This window comes from Onychostruthus taczanowskii, unplaced genomic scaffold (genome assembly GCF_017590055.1).
Source record: "Onychostruthus taczanowskii isolate IOZ18803 unplaced genomic scaffold, ASM1759005v1 scaffold16, whole genome shotgun sequence".
Classification (NCBI taxonomy): Eukaryota; Metazoa; Chordata; class Aves; order Passeriformes; family Passeridae; genus Onychostruthus; species Onychostruthus taczanowskii.
The window spans coordinates 14,516,243-14,538,898 of NW_024498795.1; the positions used below are offsets into that span (position 1 = coordinate 14,516,243).

At 39.3% G+C, this 22,656-nt stretch overlaps 1 protein-coding gene across 1 annotated transcript in view; it reads left to right on the top strand.

The window, feature by feature from the left end:
- ASXL3 (ASXL transcriptional regulator 3) overlaps nucleotides 1–22,656 on the top strand; it is a 281,945-nt gene that overhangs the window by 141,327 nt on the left and 117,962 nt on the right. Inside the window, exon 2 of the mRNA XM_041399225.1 lies at nucleotides 13,385–13,519. Coding sequence (XP_041255159.1) covers nucleotides 13,385–13,519 — 135 coding nt within the window. The remainder of the gene's footprint in view (nucleotides 1–13,384; nucleotides 13,520–22,656) is intronic.

Sequence of the window (22,656 nt, forward strand, 5' to 3'; positions counted from 1 at the left end):
CACTTGCAAAATGCAATCATAAGGAGAATTATCACCACTAAAGGGGAAATAAGTTTATATCTTTATGCAGGTTTTTAAATTGAGAAAATTAAAATCTGAGAAAATTATGATAGGTAAGAGTAGATGTTTGTAGAAAATTTAGCTAAGCTATTGAAGATTTATTTCCATATATGTACAATGCTGCTTGTCACTCACTTTCTAAAATAAAGCACTTCATCATGCATGTAACATCTGAATTCTTCAGAGGCTTAAACAGATTTAAATAATGATTCAGTACAAATTATCATTTGTGGTCTCATGCACTAAGAACAAAGGGTAAAAATGCAGAATTCCTTTATTACTAACTAAATGTCTAACCTAAAGGTCTTGTGGAGAAAGTGAGCTCCAAACAGATGTTTTACATTTTTAATGTATTTGTCTGGAACGAATTGCCTGTCTTTATTCAGTCTGCACAATACACATGAATTACAACAACATTGTCAACATGTATTGGAGGAGGACAAATCAAAATGTAGGGAACAGATATATCCCAAATATGGTCATAATTATTCCATAAATTACTAGAAGGCATGTCAACAGCACTATGAATAGTATTGACTTTCATTCGTGAGTTACAAAATGTAGTTCATTTTCTGAATTATTTATTTGGAAGAACAAAGTATCAGTTTCCAAACAAAATGTAAGGAAACTGTTTGAAGTACTGTATTGAGTTTGTGTGGCCAGATTTTGGTAGCAGGAGGCTGCAGGGGTGGTTTCTGTGACACACTGCTAAAAGCTTTCCCCGTGTCCTAGAGAGCCAATGCCACCCAGCTCCAGGACAGACCCGCTGCCAGCCAAGGCCAAATCCATCACTGATGGTGACAGCACCCCAGGGATACCAGAATTAAGAATGGGACCAAAAAACTGTTAATTTGCAGTCAGAGGGAGATACGAGATTAGAATATGTGAGAGCAACAACTCTGCACACACCAAGGTCAGGGCAGAAGAAGGGAGAGGAGATGCTCCAGGCACAGGATCTGAGAATCCTTGTAGCCCATGGTGCAGACCATGGTGAGGCAGCTGTGTCCCTGCAGCCCATGGAGGATCACAGGGATGCAGAGATCCACCTGCAGCCCATGGAGGATCCTGTGCTGGAGCAGGCGGACAAAGGAGGCTGTGATCCCATGGGAAGTCCATGCTGGAGCAGGTTCACTGGCAGGACTTGACACTTCATGAAGAACGTACACTGGAGAACCGTCCCCCATGGGAGGGGTCCACATTAGAGCAGAGGAAGAGTGTGAGAAGTCCTCCCCCTGAGGAGGGAGGAGTGGCAGACACAGAGGGTGATGAACTGACTGTAGACCCCATTCCCTGTTCCCCCTGTGACCTGGCAGGGAAGGAGGTAATGAAAATCATGAGTGAAGTCAAGCCTGCAGATAAGGGAGGGACGGTGGGAAGGTGTTCTAAGATTTGGGTTTATTTCTTGTTTTCCTACTCTGATTTGATAGCTAATAAATTAAACTAATTTCTTCAAGTTGAGTCTGTTTTGCCTGTGACAGTAACTGATGAGTGATCTCTCCCTGTTCTTTCCACAACCCATGAGCCTTTTGTTATATTTTCTTCCCCTTGTCTGCCTGAGGAGGTGAGCGATAGAGCAACTTTGGTGGGCACCTGGCACCCAGCCAGGGTCAATGCACCACAAATATAAATATCATAAGTAATCCAAACTAGCTGCATCTCAATCTTTTTACTTTTTTAATCAACCAGTTATGGGACACACTGAGACTGTTTGTATGGAACAAATATACTTTGTGGATTACTGAACTCCATAAAGCTATTCAAATCTGGCATTTAGGAATAAAGGTCAAAACCTGTAAGTTTCAGATGGAATAACATTCTGTAACCTGAAATCCCCAACCATAGAAGATAGAACACTACTGCCAGTGTTCGAAGAACATTGAGATTCTGCATTTTAAAAGAATAACAAGCTGGGAGAAAAATAGTAGAGTGGTAGCTAAAAGAGTCAATACATTACATTTCACATATAATTATTTTTATGCCTTCTGTTTAGTCACAGAAAAAAATATTTAATCTGACAAGTGTTTCTTACCTTTTCTTGCTCTCTGCAGATGAAAAAAAAAAAAAACCCTATCTCTTTGCATAGTAAAAGTGCATATATCTACTTGGGGACAAAACAAATAGCCGGAATAGTGTTGTTGGAATAGTGTTGGAATCACATAAAAATAATGTAGACCTAATCATTACCACAGCTTGTGCAGTCTTAATATTGGAAAGCAGAGGCATAGGAGTTACAGAAGTAAGACAAACCATGTTGACTCCACAGTTTCTGTTAGTGAAAGTATGAAAATCCACGGCTGAATTTTTCTCCAGTAGTTCATATTTTAAGAAGTAAAGAGTAATTTTTGAAGAGCAATTTTCTTCAAGTTAAACCTGAGCAACTTCAAGTGAATTTAAACCTTTTAACTGTGTTTTATGATGTTTGGTATAGTGGTTTTCAGTCATGACATTGCAAAACCTGAAGAGATTTGAGTTTAAGAAACCTTTTGAAAGTGAACACAGGTATGACAATTTATCTCACCATTCTCAGAGCCTCAAACTCTTCAGAAAATGGAATTACTAGAAAAGAAAAAAATCCAAGCATACAATTAATATTTCTTACTTAAAAATAAACAGAAGAGAATTCTCCTTAGAAATGATAAACAGCCACTAGTACAATAATTTATTCTTATGTTAGCATCTGTGCTGAAAACTCCTTTGTACAGAACTGCCAAATTCATTCAGTTTTGCAGTCTGATAAAATTATTGCTGGTTCATATCTTTGTGATGTCCCATTTGCACAAAATATCCAGAAAACTGCTCTTATTGGCCAGCTGACAATTTCCCCCCCCCCTCCCCGTCATACAATATTTCAACTTTTGACATTCCCTAGAAATCTTCATGGAAAAAAAAGTGAGACAATAATCTTTCATTGGAAAAAAAAAGATTTTTTAAAATATCATACAACTTACCTTAATATATATAGATATATATATACATTCCTTCATACAGTAGCCTTTGAGACCAAACCAAGATCAGATTTCTTCTTTATTGCATGATGTATACATACCAAGAGATTTTCAGCCCCTGTTCAGACAAGCTTTCAATTTGAATAAGCAAGGAAGACAAATGGAGGAAAAAATTAAATATTAATATGTCTAGTTCAAGTTGGAGAACTGTGCTAGAGAAAAAGCAACTGACTTCCAGGGACTGAAAGAAAGAGCAGAGCCAGGATTCAAGTGTAGAATTTCTGCAATAGTGCAGCATCTCAATTTGAACATTTTCTTTCTTCTGTGCCGTGTAGTATTTCACATATGATACTTTTTAAACCAAATATGGTTTGCAGTCCTGACTATGGCAACCACAGTTTTGCTTGTTCAGACCAGAATAACCATCCTGCATTTATTCTGGAACCTGAAACTCTTGTTCCAACCTCTTCCCCACAGAAGAAATGCCAAAGGAAAAGAATGTTTTAATAACATATGGATAACCACAGAAGTAAAGTTAGAGTAATTTTATGTGAAACTTGATCTTATGAAAGAAAATTTGTATATTTTAGCTAGCTTATTCACTCTTTTAGAAAGTATAACTACAGCATTAAAGTAAGTAAATAAGAAAATACCTTCCTATTTTTCAGAATCAGAGATGGAGCATGAGGTGCCTTACTAAATTATTTGATTGCAAGTAGACTGTTTTCTTTCAGTAAATCACTAAATGTAACCAGATGCCCCATCACACACTGCTTGCTACCTTTAAGGTAGAGTTTCAGGTGCCTTGCCTGGCTGCTCACAGGAGACACACACAGAAGCAGCGTGGTATCAAGAATGTATGGAATGGGCAGCTCAACAGGGAGGCTCCCTGGGACTTTCTACATTTCCAGGCAAAGAAAATCTAGTGGAAAAGTGTTAGGGTTTGTGACTTTGGATTAAGGCATTCATGCCTGAGCCTAATCTCAGGCATCTCAGCCTTTTCTTGGCTTGTAAGCATGAGAAATATTTCTTAGGATCACCTCATGGATGCATGAAATTAATCCTCCATGTAAATGTTTACAGAACTGGTCTTCAAAACAGTTAATTAGAGGAACAGCACTGTATACATCTTAGTAACCTTGGACTAATCCTGGTGTGGAAAACTAAAAATGAACAATTTTCCTTTGAAATTGCTAGGACACATTCACTTGGGATAGGATGTGTTTGCAGTTGATGTGGTTGGGCTGCTTAGTGAGCATCAGTCAACTGAAAAATACCAATGATCTCTGTCACGTGGAAGATTAAAAACACATCTTGGTATTTTCACTGTAGTATGCTCCTGCATAACAGGTAATGTAGACTGTCATGCATCATGTAAATGATGTATAGGCTGTGAGCTGGCCCCTTCCTCAATGGCAAATTTGCATCTAAGAATGTAGCATATGTTGTGTAAGGAAGTTTTACAGTAGGCCTTTTGCTGCTGAGCTGTAATGCTCTAATTTACCTACCTAAAATATTATTATAACTGGACTGGCATAAGTGATGTATTATTCCCACAATGCTTATTAATATAGAACATCATCATATGATCTGAAAAACTGCTTGTAATGCACTCCTTGTACCAGTTACCTTGCTTGTTTATAAAAAACAAATTTAGATCTTTTAAATCAAATAAAAGCAACTTCTTTTTAATAAAAAGTCTTATTTTTGATGCATGCAAATGGCTGGCCTTTATAAAGGCAGGGTAAATGCTATGAATGCAGAATATTATCCTTTTGCAAACACTCTCAGTAATTATGCATAACTATTTTCTTTCCTTTTTCATAAGTTGTAGCAGGATGAATGCAGCAAATTATAAGGTTATTTTAATCATCTCTTAAATGCAAATTGAGTAGAGAGAAACCAAGTCAGCTATAAAGGCAGCTATCAGAAATTATAGTCTCCAGTTAAAAAAATATGTTAGATTCTTTCATTTCCCCAAGTAACTTCCTTACAGGTTTCCCCCTTATAATTGTTGAGTGTAGCTCAACAAAAAGGCAGCTATTTGAAGTGATTGATCTAAAAAGCTCACAGTCCACAAACCTTCATTTATGAATTGCACACACACTTATAATCCACCTTGTAACCTTTACTTCCTGCCCCTGCCCTAGCCTCAGGCTCTAAAAAGAGTCATTTGCCATGCAAATACTTACATTTTTGAAATTAGCTTTCCAGTAACTTATCAAAATTTGTTAATAGGGTTTCCTGTCCACAAACTTCACAAGGGCCATACAAAACCCAGTGTTAGTTATGCAGTCAACGTGCAGTAATGACAATGAACATCTATAGGTGTTAATTCTTCTAGAAGAACATACAAAACCATCTGTGTCTGTGTTTAATTAATTTTAAATGGTTACTTAAAATTAACTTTCTTAACTTTATAAACTCACATATTTAAAGGAATACTTTAAAAATATGGAAAACATATAATTAAAACATTAATTTCTGTAAGTTATTTCTGTATCTTAGTACAATCTACTAGGCATAGTAGGAAAGTGTTACACCCACTTTTGATTTTTCAAAAAATTACAAAGAAACAACAGATCCAGACATTATAGGTATGTGTCTCTTCATGTGCCCTCTACATTCCAGTCAAATAGTTTCCAGTGCACATATTACATGTTGCTATGCTGGGAGCCTGGTTCTACTAATGTTTAAATATTTCCTTAACACAGCTAGCCTCATGAACTTCAGTGGGCTACTCACATATTTTAAATTGAAAAAGGTACAGAACTGGGAATAGAAAGGGATTCAGACTTCACCTTCCTTTAAAATTTGAAATATCACTGTGTGGGCAAATACATGCCAGCTAAACTGTGATGTGTCATATGCTCAGTATTGACATAATATTTTAATTTAATTTTGTTTTCTATAATAAACATGATGAACTGTATATATGAATAGAAACGAAAGTTTTACTTAACTATAGTGGGAAATTCTTTCTTACAAAAGGAAAAAGGTAGCATCAAATACTTACTTTCTTTATTTCTTTAAGGTCTATGTGATCTCTGGTTGAATGGCTGGAGTAGAGAAAATTGATAGCTCAAAGGAATAGAATTGTGTAAGCATGGGCATAAGTTTTTTTGAGATATAGCAGAGAGTAGCTGAGAACAAAACCAGAAAGATTATTGAAGAAACCAAATACTGAAAACTGACATAAACAATTCTAACCTCATAGCTCTAACTAGCATGTTTGTAAGTCTTGGTTTCTTGTGTGATATTCATAGAGTGTTTAAACTTACTATTTATTAACAGTTTAAAAAGAGTAAATAAGTCAAATGTGCATAAGTTCAATTTATACATATAGATATATACGTATATACTTTTGCTGTTATGATGGCTGAAAACTAATATCTGATGTAGTTACCACATTACATTCACACTCCCAAGGACCAGTCTCTGCTGCAAATTTCTAACACATACCTTTTTATGGTTAATAAAGAAAACATTGTCATTTTAATAACTATGTTATTGGTCATTATTTGGCTTCTATTATATGATACTTAGATAGCCAATATAAGACAATACGTAAAATGGCACTGGCACTGCAAGTATTGGTGTGAATGGGGTGTCTTGCAGAGCTGGGGCCTCAATCAGCAGAATTACAGAATCATAGAATCATCAAGGTAGGAAAAGACTTTCAAGACCTTTGAGTACAACCCTTCACCAAACACGACCATGCCAACTAAACCACAGCACTGAGTGCTATGTCCAGAGGTTTCTCGAACACTTCTAGGGATGGTGATTTTACCACTTCCCTGAGCAGCCCTTTCCAATGCTTAACAACCTTTCCATGAAGAAATTCTTCCTAATGTCCAACCTGAACCCTCCCTAGTACAGCTTGAGGCCACGTCTTCTTGTTTTGTCACTAGGTGACTCAGGGAAGAGATCAACCCCCACCTTGCTACAACCTCCTTTCAGGTGGTTGTAGAGAGTTGTAAGGTCTCCCCAAGCCTCCTTTTCTCCAGGTTAAACATCCCCAGCTCCCTCAGCCACTATTCATAGGATTTACTCTCCAGATCCTTCACAAACTTGGTTGCCCTTCCCTGGACATGCTCCAGCACCTCAATGTCATTCTTTGTTCCAAGCATTCACAGATTTGTCTGCAAACTTCAGGAGAGAATATGTTGTTCTTCCTGCAAAACTGGCACAGCTCAAATAGAGAAATATAATATAATACATCTAGACCAGATTTGGTTATTGATCCGTGCTGAAGCATCATATGATATGTGGTATAGCTGATGGTGGTTTTCACAGCAATAAAGGAGCAGCAAAAGAGAAAACCCACATCACTTCTGCAGCAAGAGCCTCAATTAAACACAAAAAAAAGGATTCCCTAGACTGAAGTTGCTTTTTCACATAAGAGCACCTGAGAAATGCCCTCTGCCAGCACTGCATCAACCCCATTCTCCTTTTTAAGAAGACTGTGGTGTTAATATTTTATTTCTCTCCTATTTTTGTTATTGTCTAAAAGTTGCAGATGCATGTAGGTAGATACTGCAAGTAGCAGAAGGCTGAGCAGACTGTGTTGTTCATTTATCTTGCAATGCAAAGAAGGTAAGGGAAAGCAATCCATTATGCACAAACAATTCAAAACATTTCCAAGTTGCCCTTGGCAAGCAGGTGCAAGCAGGTGTGTACTTATCCCAAAGAAAGCTTATATGTATGTAGTCCTTTCCCCCAACAAGCTAGAGAGACAATTCATAGTCTGAATCTCTTTTCACAGGATTCCAGGCTTTTGAACTTACAAAGGCAAATTTAAATTGCACAATCTGTAGTACAACCATGATCTTTATTACTTTTCATGATGTTGGACTGTGTGTTTTGTATCTGAATCTCAACATAGTAACATTTAGTTCAATGCGTGTAAGTCTCCAGGCATCAGTTTAGGAAATTATTTATGTGATTACATGTATGGCATGCCACTCCTTAAATTTACAATTAGTCAATTGAGAAGGTCTTCAAAGTTTGTTTGGGTTTTTTGGGGAGTTTTGTTTTGCTTTTGGGGTTTTGTTTGTTTGTTTGTTACTTTTTTTATTTTGTTTTGCTTTGTTTGATTTTTTTGGGTTTTTTTTTCAGGTCATCTGTGATTTCTCTTTTAAAATTCTAGTTCCTCATCATCTTTACCATAAATGATGATTTACCTGATGATATTTTATATATAATCTCAGAAAAAAAAAATCATTGTAAGAAGTTAAATGGCACTAATTCTTACAGCTTTCAATTGTGGGTGAAAATAGATCAGAAAGCAAGTGTAGCAGCAGATGTCACACAATGTAAATACTCTGTTGGGTCATTTTATGGTTGCTTATTACAGAAAGACAGCTAGATAGCTGGAATAATTGCCAAAAAATATGTGATTGCCAAAATTGACTGTAATATCAGTTATTCACAGAAAAATAAATTGTAAGGGGTAGGCTGTAAGGGTACAGCACGAGACACTTAATTCTGGTAATAGTTTTAGTATTAAACTTCAGTCCTTCATATCATGTTCTGGATACCAGTAATTGTCCTGCAATCATTGGTTTGTTAGGACAACTTGAGACTTACCGTGAGCACATTGTATAAATTTTAACTCCTCTGGGACATTTTCACAATTCCTTGAAATTCTATATAACTTGAGGTGATACTTCATCACGTGTCTATCTTGTGGGTGAAGTTCATTCTGTAGGTTGAAATATGGTATTAGAATAGCATCCATACATTTGGAATTCTGGAATCTCTTTCTAGATAGGAAGATATGTAATTTCTGTTAAATCAGACACTACAAGTAAACAGTTTTAATTTTTTTTCTCTTGTAATTGCATATTTATAATCCATGCAGCAACTTCCATATAATCAACTAGATAAGCATCTAAAAAAGAGCAGATGAGATAAACTATCAGCTGCTCTGGTTTTGATTTGACTAAACTGTGTAATATAAAAATGAAAGTAATCTTGTGAGCCATCTGCAGACATTTCCTTTTCCTCTGAGGTTTACAGAACCACCAGGAGGTGTGATCTATATGCAGTTGGGGTGCAATGCCTCAGAGGCAGGTTCTCTACTGTTCTGTTGTGTATGTACAAAGAAATATTTTCTTTCCAACATTTTTATGGCATCTTGTAAACTGTTCATCATCCAAAGACAACAGTCTTCTCATAGAAATTGTCCCTATGGATTTGGGAAAGGCTGGTTCCGTATCCCTGGTATGAAAAATGATGGCCAGCATGGCCAAGGGAGGTGCTGCCTGGAGGTAGTTTGGAAGGTGACTGCTTGGGAAGCTCTCTATGCTGGGTGTATCACTTCTCACATGCTAGGAGGGCAAAGTGGACCACAGCTTAGCTGCAACCACGTTTATTAGATCGGCTGCAGTGCCATAAAAAATACATGAGTGTTTATCTGCCTGCTGGAGAGTGATAGGGGGGAGAAAAGGAAATAACCCTACATTTATAGTATTTGGCCATTCTTGGTCTGAGACAAAAGTAATGACAATTGTGGTAAACTCTAAAGCCAACAGAATAAATCCTCATTATTTACAGTCAAACTTTCATTATTTGAAAATTTGCTAAGGTGAGATAGGAATCAGGTAAACTTTAAATTTTACAGTGCATTGTTTCTAATAGTCTTCATGTATTACACAGTTAGGAATAAATGTACATACCTTAGTTGTACCTAAATAATGTACACTTTGATTTGAAAAATATCAACTGAACTGAAAAATACGGTTGTGATTTTTCTTTTTTTTTTTTTTTTTTCTGGGGAAGTGGAGGAAGAGTGGGCTCTTCCACATATTCTATGACCTCTACCAATCTCAAAGAAGAAATGCCACGCTCAAGAAAAGAATACTCTGTGCATATAAGTTAGCATTTAGCAAAATTTAAGTTCCACCCTCCTGTATCAAGTATAGACTATAGGATTTGGTTTTTTTCATCAACTTCAGGAGACTTTCCAAATACAGTAATATCATCCTGATAATACTAGATTCTGAGCTTGTTATTATGACTTAGTAACATATTTGAAAAACTTGGGATGTTGATTCAGGTCCATATGGCATATGATTAAAAGAGGAAAGTTCCATTAACTGTAATAAATGCTGTGAAGCACAAACTGTCTGGAATGGCAATAGCCATTCTTTAAATCAAGAGTATAAAACACACTCTATAACTATGACACCAGTATCTGTAAATGGTTAACTGTCAATTGTCAATCCCAATGGCTTTGGCTTCCTCTAAGTCCAATATAAACCCGTATTTTATGGTTTTCTTTTTGTCACCACTGTACTAACACTAATTTAGGAAATGCAGTGACTCCATTAGTATCATCTGGTATATTTTCTTAATTATCTTGTAACTCAGTATCTCTTGTTCAATTGTAGAGAATATAATTTCCATTGTAGAAGTGGCACATTAGATTGAATTGTCATGCTGTGAATAAATCATTCTGCACACATATGGCATTTTCATGTAACAGCTGATACTAGTTCTTTTGTAAGAACTGAAACTGTAATTTGTGTTGAAACACTGTTTCAGTGTATTGAAGCAATGCGTATTTACATATATATAAACACTTGCATAAGAAGTGGAGGTCACAGATTTCTGCTTAACAGGAGTATTACTGTACACAAGAATAAAAATTGGCAGTAGATATCAAAAGTAATTTTTCTATGCAGGAAATAAGAATAATGTTCTTGAGGTGGCTTACTAGATAATGTCAAGCCTAAAACTACAGCAGTTCAGGTAAATGCATTCACTGGGTATGCATTACTGAAGCTAAGAAGTCAGCCTCCAGTGTTATCTTGGTATCTACTTGACCATTCTATAGATACAAGAAAATGTAACTGGACACAAATACATCCATAATAAGCAACTGATTCCATCCATGGTCAAACCAGTAACATCTGGTACTGTAGCATCACATAAATATTGCTTAGGTAAAAATTCATTATGTGTTTTAATGCGACATCTTTCTGCAGTATTTGCAGGCTATCCAATCTGGTTTACAATACTCTGTAAATATTTACACACACGCACAGACATATATATACACACTTATACATGTTATATATGCTGAGCTTTTAGCCATAATTCCAATGGTTGTAGTTTGAAGGCAGTTCACCATTTCTCAATTCTCCTATTGCCAATTCAGTTAGAGAAGCAACAGTTACGATCTCCTGTAGTGTCAGGTCCAACTCACGAAATACACAGTATCTACAATCAATAGCAAATATCTTCTTTCATAAGATGAACTTGACCTTTTTCTGCTGTACTTCTAGACTTACACAAGACTTTGACTCTCTTAAAGCAGAACTGTACTGCTCTGTTGAGATTTCTGTGTATGCTGGCAAACTTTACTGGATTCAGCTACAACACTTATTGCAGAAAAAAAAAATCTATTTCAGGAGTATAGATTCCTTTTTTTTTTTTATCCCATCATGAAACATAGAGAGTACCCCCCAGCTCTCTGCCCTGGTGGGTACTCTCCAGTGAGTCCTCCAATACAGCAAACAGCATAACAGGTTTTCTTTCTCCAGCAAAGGCAGTGCCCCTAATTGTCACTATATGATTCCCAACCATTTTCATGTGAACAACAGAAGGAACTTTCAAGGGCAGGTTGCATGGGGCATTGAGCAACCTGGTCTAGTGGGAGATGTCCCTGCCTATGGCAGAGTGGTTGGAGTTAGATGACCTTTAAGGTCCCTTCCAATCTAAACTATTCCATTACTTAGGAGCACCTGGATTGTGTAAGAATGATGCAAATAAATTAAATGACAGCATAACACTGTCATTTAACCATTGTAATATAAATAATAAGATTACTCCAGGGGTCCACAGAAATACCAAAAGGAAGTCAAATCCTGACTGCAGCAGACAATATTAGAAACCAAGCAAACCAACCAAAAAATCCACAGAGTCAGATTAGCTTTAGGAGCTCACTGAACCTTTTTTCCCTACAGTGTCCTTTTCTGTCCAACACCACCATGGCAACATCAGAGGTCTCATAACAGAAGTTCACGTTATGTATGCGAAGCAGCTACCTATTAAGAGATGGGAACTAATGTAGAATATTTCCTTCTGTCTTCCAACAGCCAGTTATGATGGCAATGACTGATAAATGTTCCTACATTTTTTTCTGTTTTGTTGTATTTTCAATACTGAAAACAATGAAGGTATTTCAAAGGCACTTGTAATGAAGTACTCAATTACTACAGACTTAGGCTTTTAGCATGGGCAATGAGATGTGAATAAAACCTGCATGATTTGGAATACAAAGTCATTAAAGGTGAGGAAACGCAGAGGTAAAAAAAAAACCCAAAATAACCTGCAGTAGGACAGAGACATAAAAAGGTGGAAATGAAGTCAAAACCACAAAACATAGAGAAGTGATAGTAACAGCACGCATTTTCTTTCTAAATGTTACTGAGGTGACAAAGGCAGCATTCAGTAAATAACAAAGGAATATGTAGCTGTTTCGACAACTGGCTGATTGTAAAAATTTTTGCACAACCTCACTGTCAAACCTGAAACATTGCAGCTGCGACATTTTTCTCAAGTACATTTCTGAGGCATACTCAAATCCTCTGCTTAATGTTATATAGACAGGAATCAAAACTAAATTTAGAAGCAGCTGTTTTAACAGAATATTGTTTTGCTCATATTTTTATATTTTTATATAAGTGGGAGTGAGTAATGAAATCTGGAAAGGTGCTACTTTCCATGCATCATATCCCACTAAAATGTAAGTATGAGGAGGAAGATCCAAAACATGAGACTGTGTGAGTGCTCGTTTAGAGTGTTTGGGGGATGCGATCTGGTTCTTCTGGTTCCTTGAGGGGTTGAAGGTTCTCAGGGTGTCCTGGTTGCTTTCTTGATAAAACAGACTAAACACTGTGGTAGTTGGTTTGGCATAAATCTCCTCCTCCTCCCCCCCACTGTGCATTTACGGAGAAATGAGGTTTAATATTACCAAAGGAATAAGGCAAGACCTAACACGGGTGCTGCTGAGAGGACAAAGGAGGGAGAGCAGGCACTGAACAGATGGATAAAGAAAACCTTGAATAATTTCTAACTCGTTTCAATCGGAACAAAATATACCTAATGTATTTCGATAATATTCCTAATGCAGTTTATAATCTGGGCGAAAGGAGGAAACACGGGGGAGAAAAAGCCCCGCGTAACAATATCCTGCAACTCAGGAAGGTGTGCCAAGTCCCTTCGCTCCGCATTTCGTGGGTATCTTAATCCTGGGCCATCCAATTAAAGAAAACCTCATTCGGCGGTTTTACGAGCGCAGCACATCAACTCCCTTTGTTTACACACTGGAACAAGATGTTCTTTCCTGTTCCGACAAGAAAAGGAGCTGAAACGCTAACGCGGGGTTCCTGCGCGCTGGCACCGGCCCGCCCGGGGCTGCCTTTGGCTCGGCGCTCCCGCAGCGGGTCCGGCCGGAGCCGGGAGGGCACGGGCGGGCACCGCCGGGCCGGGGGACCGCCCCAGCCGTAAGTAGGAGCCAGCGATGGGCTCGCACTCCGGGGGAGGGCCGGGCGGTGTGTCGGGCTGGTTTTATGAAACGCGGTGCGGCGCGAAGCGGGCAGAGGGCGGAGAGGGAGGGGAAGGGGCCGAGGGGGCCGCCCTCGCCACCACCTCCCACCTCCGACCGCCGCCCCCGCCCCGGCAGCGCCCCCAGCGCCGCGTCCCCGGGGAGCCGCCGCGCAGCACCACGGGAGTTGTAGTGCGGCGGCGCCGGCCGGCCCGCCATCCCGCTCCCCTCGCCGCCGCCCCCGGCCCGCGGCCCCGCTCTCGCGAGGCTTGGGGGGCGGGCGCGCTCTGGGGCGGGGGGCGCCGCCGCCGCCGCCGTGGGGATGTTGGGCGCGGGCGCGGTTCCCCCGCGTGACGTCACAGCGCATTGTTGTGAGCGCGGCGGAGCATCCCTCAAGCTGTCACAGCTGTGCCGCCGCCGCGGGGAGCCTCTGCCCCCACCCTCCTCCTTCTCCTTCTTCTCCTCCTCCTCCGCCCCCACCTCAATGAGATGCAAACATGAAAGACAAGAGGAAGAAGAAGGACCGCACCTGGGCCGAGGCTGCCCGCCTGGTAGGTGCCGCGGTGGCAGCGGCAGCATTGTGTGTGTGTGTCTGTCTGTGTGTGAGTGTGTCTCTGTGAGTGTGAGTGTGTGTGTGTGTGTGTGTGTGTGCGTGTGTGTGTGTGCGTGCGTGCGCGGGGCGAGCGCGTCCCGCCGCCGCCAGCCCGGCGCGCTGCCCGCCCGCCGCTTTGTTGCCGGCGGTCGGGGCCACTGTGAGGCGGGACGGGAGGGGGAGAGACAGAGAGAGAGCGTGTGCGCGAGTCTGGGGGAAAGAGTGTGCGAGGGACTCCAGAACGAGGGAGAGAGAGCCGGGGCGTGTGTGCGAGGGAGCGGGCAGGAGTGCGGGAGTGCCCGTGCGGGAGCATCGGCAGGGTGCGGGTGCGTGTGCCCGGCTCCGCTGGGCTGGCGGTCCGGACAGCCCGCGGCTCTGCCGCCCGTCCCTGCCTGCCTGGAGAAGAAAAATACCTACGTCCCTTCTGCGGTGTGTGCGTGAGGAAATGCCTCTATTCTTCTTTCTGCATGTGTGTGTGTGTGTGTGTGTGTAAATACCCAGGGACCGTGTCTCTCTCTGCAAAGTTCGTGCATCAGATATCCCGAGGAAATCCCTCCTTTTAATCTAGAGAAAAGTGAAATAGCCGGGATTTGCCTTTCCATCGCTTTAGTGGGGACAGGACAGGGGTGAGGGGCGTTAGAGACAACTCTGACTTGGGATTTCGCTTCACCGTCTCTACTTCCACGATGGAGCTGGGCAGTGTAACCCGCTTCTGAAAAGACTCCGTGGCACTGGAGACTCGGTCCATTTCCACTTCATTAAGAAACTGTCTCCCTTACCCTACTGTATCTGTTCTCATGATTCTGTATTACTGTTTGCTAAGTGTAACAGAGTACATTGTTTATGTTGTTTTCCCCGTTTCGGAGTACGTCTGGGTTCTCTCTATTCGAGGAATTTTACAATAAATAGTTACGCACGGTACAGCACGTATGGTTGTACACGTCCGTATGCGTGTCTTCTGCAAAGTTGGGTCTGGTTCAGCTCCAGCCGAGTGCGTAGAAAGATGACAAAGCTGGAAAGATAGGCTGCTGGCTACGTTGCTTTTTATTATCTACACTAACTTTATCTTTTATTAATCTCTGATACAGATTGAACTGTTTAAGTAACATGCCATTACTAGTGTTGCATCTGTTTCTGGTAGTGGGTAATGCTATCTTATTACTATTATTTGTTTAGTGTATTTGTGAAGCACTTTCCTCGTAAAAATGTTTTCACCTCATTATATGAATTCCTAGATAGGAAGTTCAGCTTCTCTCTCCTGTGTAAATAATTATAAGGTATTAGACAGACGCTACCTATAGATGTCTCTGTAAGCTGTATCGAGGTACTTTCGTAGGCTTGGGCAGTGCTAAATTCTGATGTGGCTTGTTATACATCCCCCAACATGCTGTAATAATGCAGCATTAGTGAAGATGCTCTGATATTGTGTCCCTACTGTACTTTCTTATTTCTCGTGATTGTAACAGAAGTTTTACTGCAGTAAAATACTCACCTTTGCCAGAGTAGTTTTGGCAGCAGATGTTGCTACAGTACTTGTTTCTCCGTGCTCTAAGCTGACGAATATGCATTCAGAAGTCTATAAAATACATCAAATTGCTATCCTAACTTTACTCTTTCAAGCTGCTGCTACAGTTACCATTGTACGCTGTGTTTTGTTTGACGAATGTGCATAAAAGGCATTTATTGTGTATTGAGTAAAATTGCTGTTCCCATGTGGTCTAATACATGGAAAAGTTTAAAGCCTCTAGAGAACAAAGGCTGAGCTACTGCTGTGGAGAAGGGCTAAGAGTCTTATTTTCATGATATCCTATTGCTTCACATTTTCCCCCAGAAGAGTAATGATTTGCTTAAATCAAGTAGCATGTAAGATGATACACTGCTGTATATAAGTGGTGGAGATACACAAGGTCCACAGTGTGTGGTTTTGTCCAGCCTCCTGGTGTTGCCAAGCTCGGCAGAGCTTGTCCCAAATCTGTTGTGTGAATGACATGTGCTGCTGCTCAGACCAGCTACAGTCTTGCATTAGTCTTTGCTACTTGTATACAGTCACATATGTTTGCAAATCACTAAGAAAGATTGAAGCTGAAATTGCTGCTCCTTACGGTGTTTTATGTTAGGACCCTGATGGTTCATTATGACTTTGTTTTCTTGGGATACATCAATAAAGTATTACTGCAAAGTTTGATTAAATCAATTTCTTTCCACAGACAAGTAAACAATGAAGTGATTGATACCTACTCACAAAAAACGACTCATGACTTACCTAGATCAATATGTTGTAAAATTGTGTACTGCTGAATTATTTTTAGGAAAAAGAGGGTGAATTAATGCATAGGGCATTGTATGGATATTTACACTGTAGATTTTCTATAAAAGCCCTTACATTGCAACAATACTAGGCTTTGAAAGTCGAGTGCTAAAATGTATGAAATTACGCTGATAACATTGCTGGCATTGCTTTATCACTCTGTTTTTCATGTCCATATATTACAATGTGCACTTTAAATGATGTACTTGCATGCCAGTTTGCCAGCTATTATAAGTTCACTCACTAGAGCTGCAGAATTTTAATTATGTTTTCTTTGTTGGTTGTGAAGTGCCATACTTAATTTTTTGTACACCTTTCAAACAGTGCTGAAGAAGATTTTCATTTTATGTTTCAATTGTACATACACAGCTATTATTAGCAGCACCCAGTAGCTTCCCAAATGCAAATGTTTCTATACTTGCAACATGCCTATGAGGTTAAGTATTTTGACCTCTGCTTTGCCCATGCAGAGTTGAGACATGGAAAGATTAAGTACCTTACTCAAAGCTGTTCAGGAAATCTGTGGGAGAGGTAGTTATGATACCAACAGTGTCTCTGTAGTAGTTCTGTTTCACAGTCGTAAAATCATCCTCCTTCTGTGGCTACACTTTTGCCTCATTCATTCTCTGTTACTACTTCTCTCACAGTAATTATGACAGAAATTGATATGGTCATGTCTCTGTATTCAATCTATATTGAAACTCATAATGTACCGTATAATAGTTATGGATAGAAAGGAACACAAGAACTGGACTTGAGCCTGGAGTTGTTTCACAGCTCTCTGTTTCCCATATTCACAATGAAAAAAGCAGAAGTGCTTCAGAAAAATATATTACATGACTGTCTTAAAACACATTGTAATGTGTAAACGCTGAGGCTCCAGACTGTCAGTGTTGTATTTACTCATTTTCAGTATTTGATTAAGGAGTCTTTGAAAACCTCCTGCAATGCAGTGTTTTTTCAAGCGCTGTTCTCTTAATTTTTAAAACATAAGCAGGAAAGGTCTCCCATTCTATTAATCTCTTACTGTAAATACCATGTATGTGATACAGGCAGTAAAGCAGGAGCCACTGGCATGCCCTCTATCAGAACTTGCATTTTATGGAAGAAGTCTCCTGCAGAGAGTAGAATCTTTCTGTCTGTGACATGCTGCTTTTTTTCCTCATGCAAGTCTGCTTATCTTAGGGCAAGGCATAGCCCAGCTTACAAGCATTCCTGAGAAATGAACGCATGTGCAGGATCAATGGAATGGTGGCATACCACTAACAGTTCATGTTACAGAGCCCATTTTGTAGAACACACATTTTTATGGACAAAATTGCAACTTGTCTTTACAACCTGCCAAAGGGCATGTCTTTGATGTAGACCCGATATGTTCAACTCATTTTGTACTTTGCAGCAGACTACAGCAGTGCTTATGTATGACCTGGGTATTATCTCCATGCCAGTTTTCTGCTTTTTGTGTCTGATAGACTAAGATAGAACACTTATAGAACACTTAAAAGAATGTGAACAAAAGAAAACCTTTCAAGGAAGGAGGAGAAACATCCTGTCTTTCCTTTGTCTCTAAGTTGATCCTCATTTGATGTAGCCGTATTGTTGTTTTCTGATCATACATGGAACTCATTAAAATTGTATAGAAAGGTTAAACACTTGAGTAGTTAAAGCAATTTGTAGTGATTCCTTTCAGATGAAAAAATATTCTGTTTAGCTTCACAAGGACTCTCAAGCTATTGCTGGAAGTCCTGAAATAGTGAATTCTGCCTCTTAAAAATTTAATGTCATAAAATTCTGCATAAAAACTATTGAAATGAAAAATACTGAGAACAAAACATGCCCAAGGATACTCTGCCACATAAAAACTGATGACAATTTTAAGTAGGCTGTAGCGATCCAACTTTTATCATTTGATTTCCAGACATGATCCATTGTTATTTGTAGGACTTTGAACCAAAGGCCTGAACAGAGTGAGTAGAGACTGGTCACTTGGGGAATGCAAAGCTCAGAAGCACAGACCTTTTGCCTATGAAGGGTGATAGTTTATGGTAACATTTGAAAATTTTTTTTTATTAATAGCTTGCCCTTATTATTGCCCTTTCCTATAAGTGGTATTTTGAAGTATAGTTGAGTTCAGTCTCTGCCACAAGCTGACAGTAAAGCAGAAGAAAATCCATAGAACGAGAACAGTAGTCCTTGCTTGGTTATTTGTGTGCTGGTATATACCTCTCTAGTATTTTTGCTCTTTCTTCTCCAAATTTTGTTCTGAAACAAAGGTTTTCTTGTGTTACTGAGGACTTATGTGCTTTCCAGTTCTATGGAGAGTCCTTGTGGTTCAGGTGACGTGCATATTGGGTGAGTAATATTCATATCTTAATTCATGTGTTTCTTGCAGTAGTCTTCTGACAGGATCTGGCTCTTAACTAAGAGCTGTTTGTTTCCTCTTGTAAACTTTAAGAAAAATATGCTAATTAATTAGGGAAACTGATGCTGGAAAAAACAATGAAAACCAGCCATTGGAATTGCTAGCTTGCATGCTACTGTTTAATGTGGCTGGCTGTCCAAAAGCTCATTGTTACTTCATCTGGTATGCTGAGATAATGTAGTTGAAACAGATCATGTTGCGGTATGGAAGTATTTTTGTATTGCATCTTCGTATTTGAAGAACACAAATGAAACAGAAAACTAGAAAAGTAACTTCTGCATAGCTAGACCATTGATGATAATCCCTTTGACTTTTATGTTAAGTCTTTGATTTTGTTACTATAAATAACATTTAAAAGCATTATGCTAAAGGAGCTTCATGTATCTTTAAAAATGGAAAATTTGATATAACTTTGTTTTATGGTATTAAGGATTTCTTTGTTGTTGGCTTAACAGAGACCTGCTATTATTTCCATATTTGTTCTGAGTAATTCTTTTTCAGACATGTAGAAACATTGTGGCTTGGGAAGTTTTGATGGCCTTTCCCTTTGATCCACAATCAATGCTGCTTTGAAGAGCTGTATTTTAGTTTGGTTGGCTCTAGGGTTTCCTCCCATTTGTTTTATTCAAAGTAATTTTTGCAGTTGTTAGACAAGGTTGAACTTGCACTTATATTTTTTTTTATATCTTCTGTGGTTTGGTGTCAATATTTTATTTTGTTAGTGTGAAATACCATTAATAAATGTGGGTTTAGTATATTTTGATTTAAAATAAAAAAATAAAAGTAACTGCAAACAATGTCATCAATTTCAGCTCACCTTTTACATTTTTGTAGGGTAGATTGAGAGAAATGAGATTCTAACTCTTTGTCTTGAGACAGCTGTTTAACCCTTGGCATTGCAGACCTTTAGGTAGGCAAGAACCTTACCCAGGAATGGGACCTGTTTTCAGTAATGTCACATTATTTCTGTCAAAGGAGGGTAACACAGGAGAAGACCCTAACAGGAACCTGAATATGAGCATTCCTCAGTAGTATGAAGGCGTTCTCAGTGCCTTAAGGTATGATTTAATGTTCCCTGTTACAGTAAATATTTCCAGTGTCTTCTGGTTTACCTTTCTCTGTAGAAGAGCCAATCTTTTCCTGACATACTGGATTTTCTGTTGAAATAACTGTTCTAGTTTTTCTTCTTCCAAGAGTAGATTTGGTCAGTTGCATGTGCAACCACAGTGAAGTAGTTTCCACTAACCACACTCAAGACCCTAGCACCCTTCACAGCTAGGTCACTTTGGACTTGCTAGCCCAGTTCACCAAGTCCCTGTATCCAAAGCATGCCATTACAGCATCTTAGTCTGGACCAGGTAGCATGCTGTTCTTAAGGTGGAGAGCCAAATTTACTGTACTTCCTGCTGGAGCTTTTGTTCCTTATACTGTGATCAGCAAATTACGGTTACATGGACAATCATGTGCTTAACTTGACCTCTTGAGTTTGGAGCAACAAGTTTTCTTTTGTTGTTTTGCTGGGTGTGATGATGATGGTCTTGGTATTCCCTGTAAGTAGCAGTAACTAAATAGAGGCCTCCTTGTGTGCTGTCAAAACCTGGGAGAAGATGTGATTAGTGGAAATTGTTTCATTACTGTTCCATGGGTTCCAGATGAAACTGAGCAAATTCTCCTTCTGAGGAACTTGCAGACTGAAGAAACCAAATATCTTAGCCTTCACTCTGGGTCCGCTTCCAGTGCAAAGACAGAGCAATAAGCAGTACCTCCTGGGACAGGCCATTTGCTCATCCCATAAGCTGAAGTAGCAAATCCTTGTGCTGCTCAAGCACAACAGATTGGTCATAAGTGGTCCATTTAATAATTTACCAACTTTGAATGACAATTACCATCCCCAAGGAACCCCAAATTGTTGGCATACTGGCCCTCTGAGGCTCCCATTTTGAGAAGTCCTGCCAGATAGTTTTCTGTTGCTGGAGTTCCTGTCTTGGAAGATGATGTACTTGCTGGGGATGTAAAATGGTAGGGAGGTGCCTACTGGTTACTTGCAGCTAATCTTGGTTTGAAAGGATGACCTACAACTTTCTGAATGGTGATAGGGTTCTAGCACAGACATCAAATGAGTGTCAGTAGACAGATAAACCATCTGGCAGTACATGCTGGAGCTTTTTTGATGTCAGTGCACTGATTGTGATTAGGGGTGGCACTTGGTGTTGAAGGGGTCTAGAAGAGCTCCATTAACTTTGATTCAAACAAGCTCTGGTGTTTCTGACATTGGAACAGGAGTATCTGGGTGATCTGATATTTTCATTCTTTGACTTAAGAGTTCAGCTCTCTATAACTTCTTGAGCTCAGCACAACAAAATCTGTGGACCCTGGCATGTGACTTTCCTCAATATTGGAGGATCTTTTACTTGAGTTTTTTAACATATGGCATCCAGCTTTTGCATTGCAGCTTATGACTGATGTGGCCTCTTATACCTCAGGTGTCTAAGATTTGCTTTGTATTGTAGCATTGAGTTTTGTTTTTGTCTGACAGCATTTGCCAGGATAAGCAGCCACAGTTCGGTCTGTTGCTCTGGAGTCATCAGACTCATTAGACGATTTGGGTTATAGTTCAGTCTAGAAGATGTTCCAGGTCACATGCTAGGTTATTATTCAGGATATTGGGTCATCAGAAAGTAATTTCTTTAGAAGGGACATACTATATGCTGTGTTTTGAAACTTGTGCTCCTATATGCATAGGTTGGTCTAGACAAGCCTGTGATGAGAATCTCCTCACTGCTTGTAGTAGGTCAGCTCTAGAGATCATTAGACTGTGGGTGACAGTTGCATTCTATAGCCTGACATACAGATAACAACATTTCCTACACCTCTACAACTTCAGAAGTGTTCCTTGAGAGACAAGATCCTGAGCTACTAGGTTATTTGCTTTGGAGAACTCAAGGCTACTTTCTTTCTTTTTGTGATTTTGCTTAGATCTTATAGACAGAATTGGGAATTTAATTAATCAATCAGGGCTTATAATTCTTTTATCCTAGTTAATTTCCCGTGTAACTTGACATCTAGAGAAGGAAAAGAGCCTTAGCCGAAGTACATAACAAACATTTGAAGGTCAAAGTTTGATTCCATTTCAGCTGACTCTTACCAGCTTGGAGAACTTGCCTAAATGTGTAGTGCTTCACATATTTGCTGAGATGCCTTGTGAAATGTCTAGAGTCTAGTAAATTACAGTCAAATTCATGTCCCACGTGATTTGTTCCTACTTTTGTGACTTGAACCTTCTTTTTTATATAAGATGAGGCTTTACCACTATTATTGTTTTGCCAAAGTACTTAACTATTTTTCATTAAGTGTTACCATGTGGTTTGATTATTTCTTTTTCTATGCCATAAATTGAAACTGAATGTCTATGGATACCTATTTTTAGATAAATGTTAATTCTTTTTATGCCTCAGAATTCCCAGTTATACATCACCTGCTGGCACTGCTGTATCAGCGAAGCATGTGACATTCCATGTCACTATGCTTGCCTGCCAATATTACCTAGCAAGGGTAAGAGGAAAAAATAGACCCTTATTTTCCATAATCTGCTGTTGTTCTTCTGGACCAAGATTCTGGCAGATCTCTCAAAATCATTACATTTTCTGATCATACTAGCTTCTTTAATCTCATTTGTAATTTCTGTAATTTAGAAATTCCAGACTGGTAGGACCAATGAGAACCTCTTCGGAATTTGGTGTTTCAGTTGAGAAAAGCATCTTAATTAAAGCATTA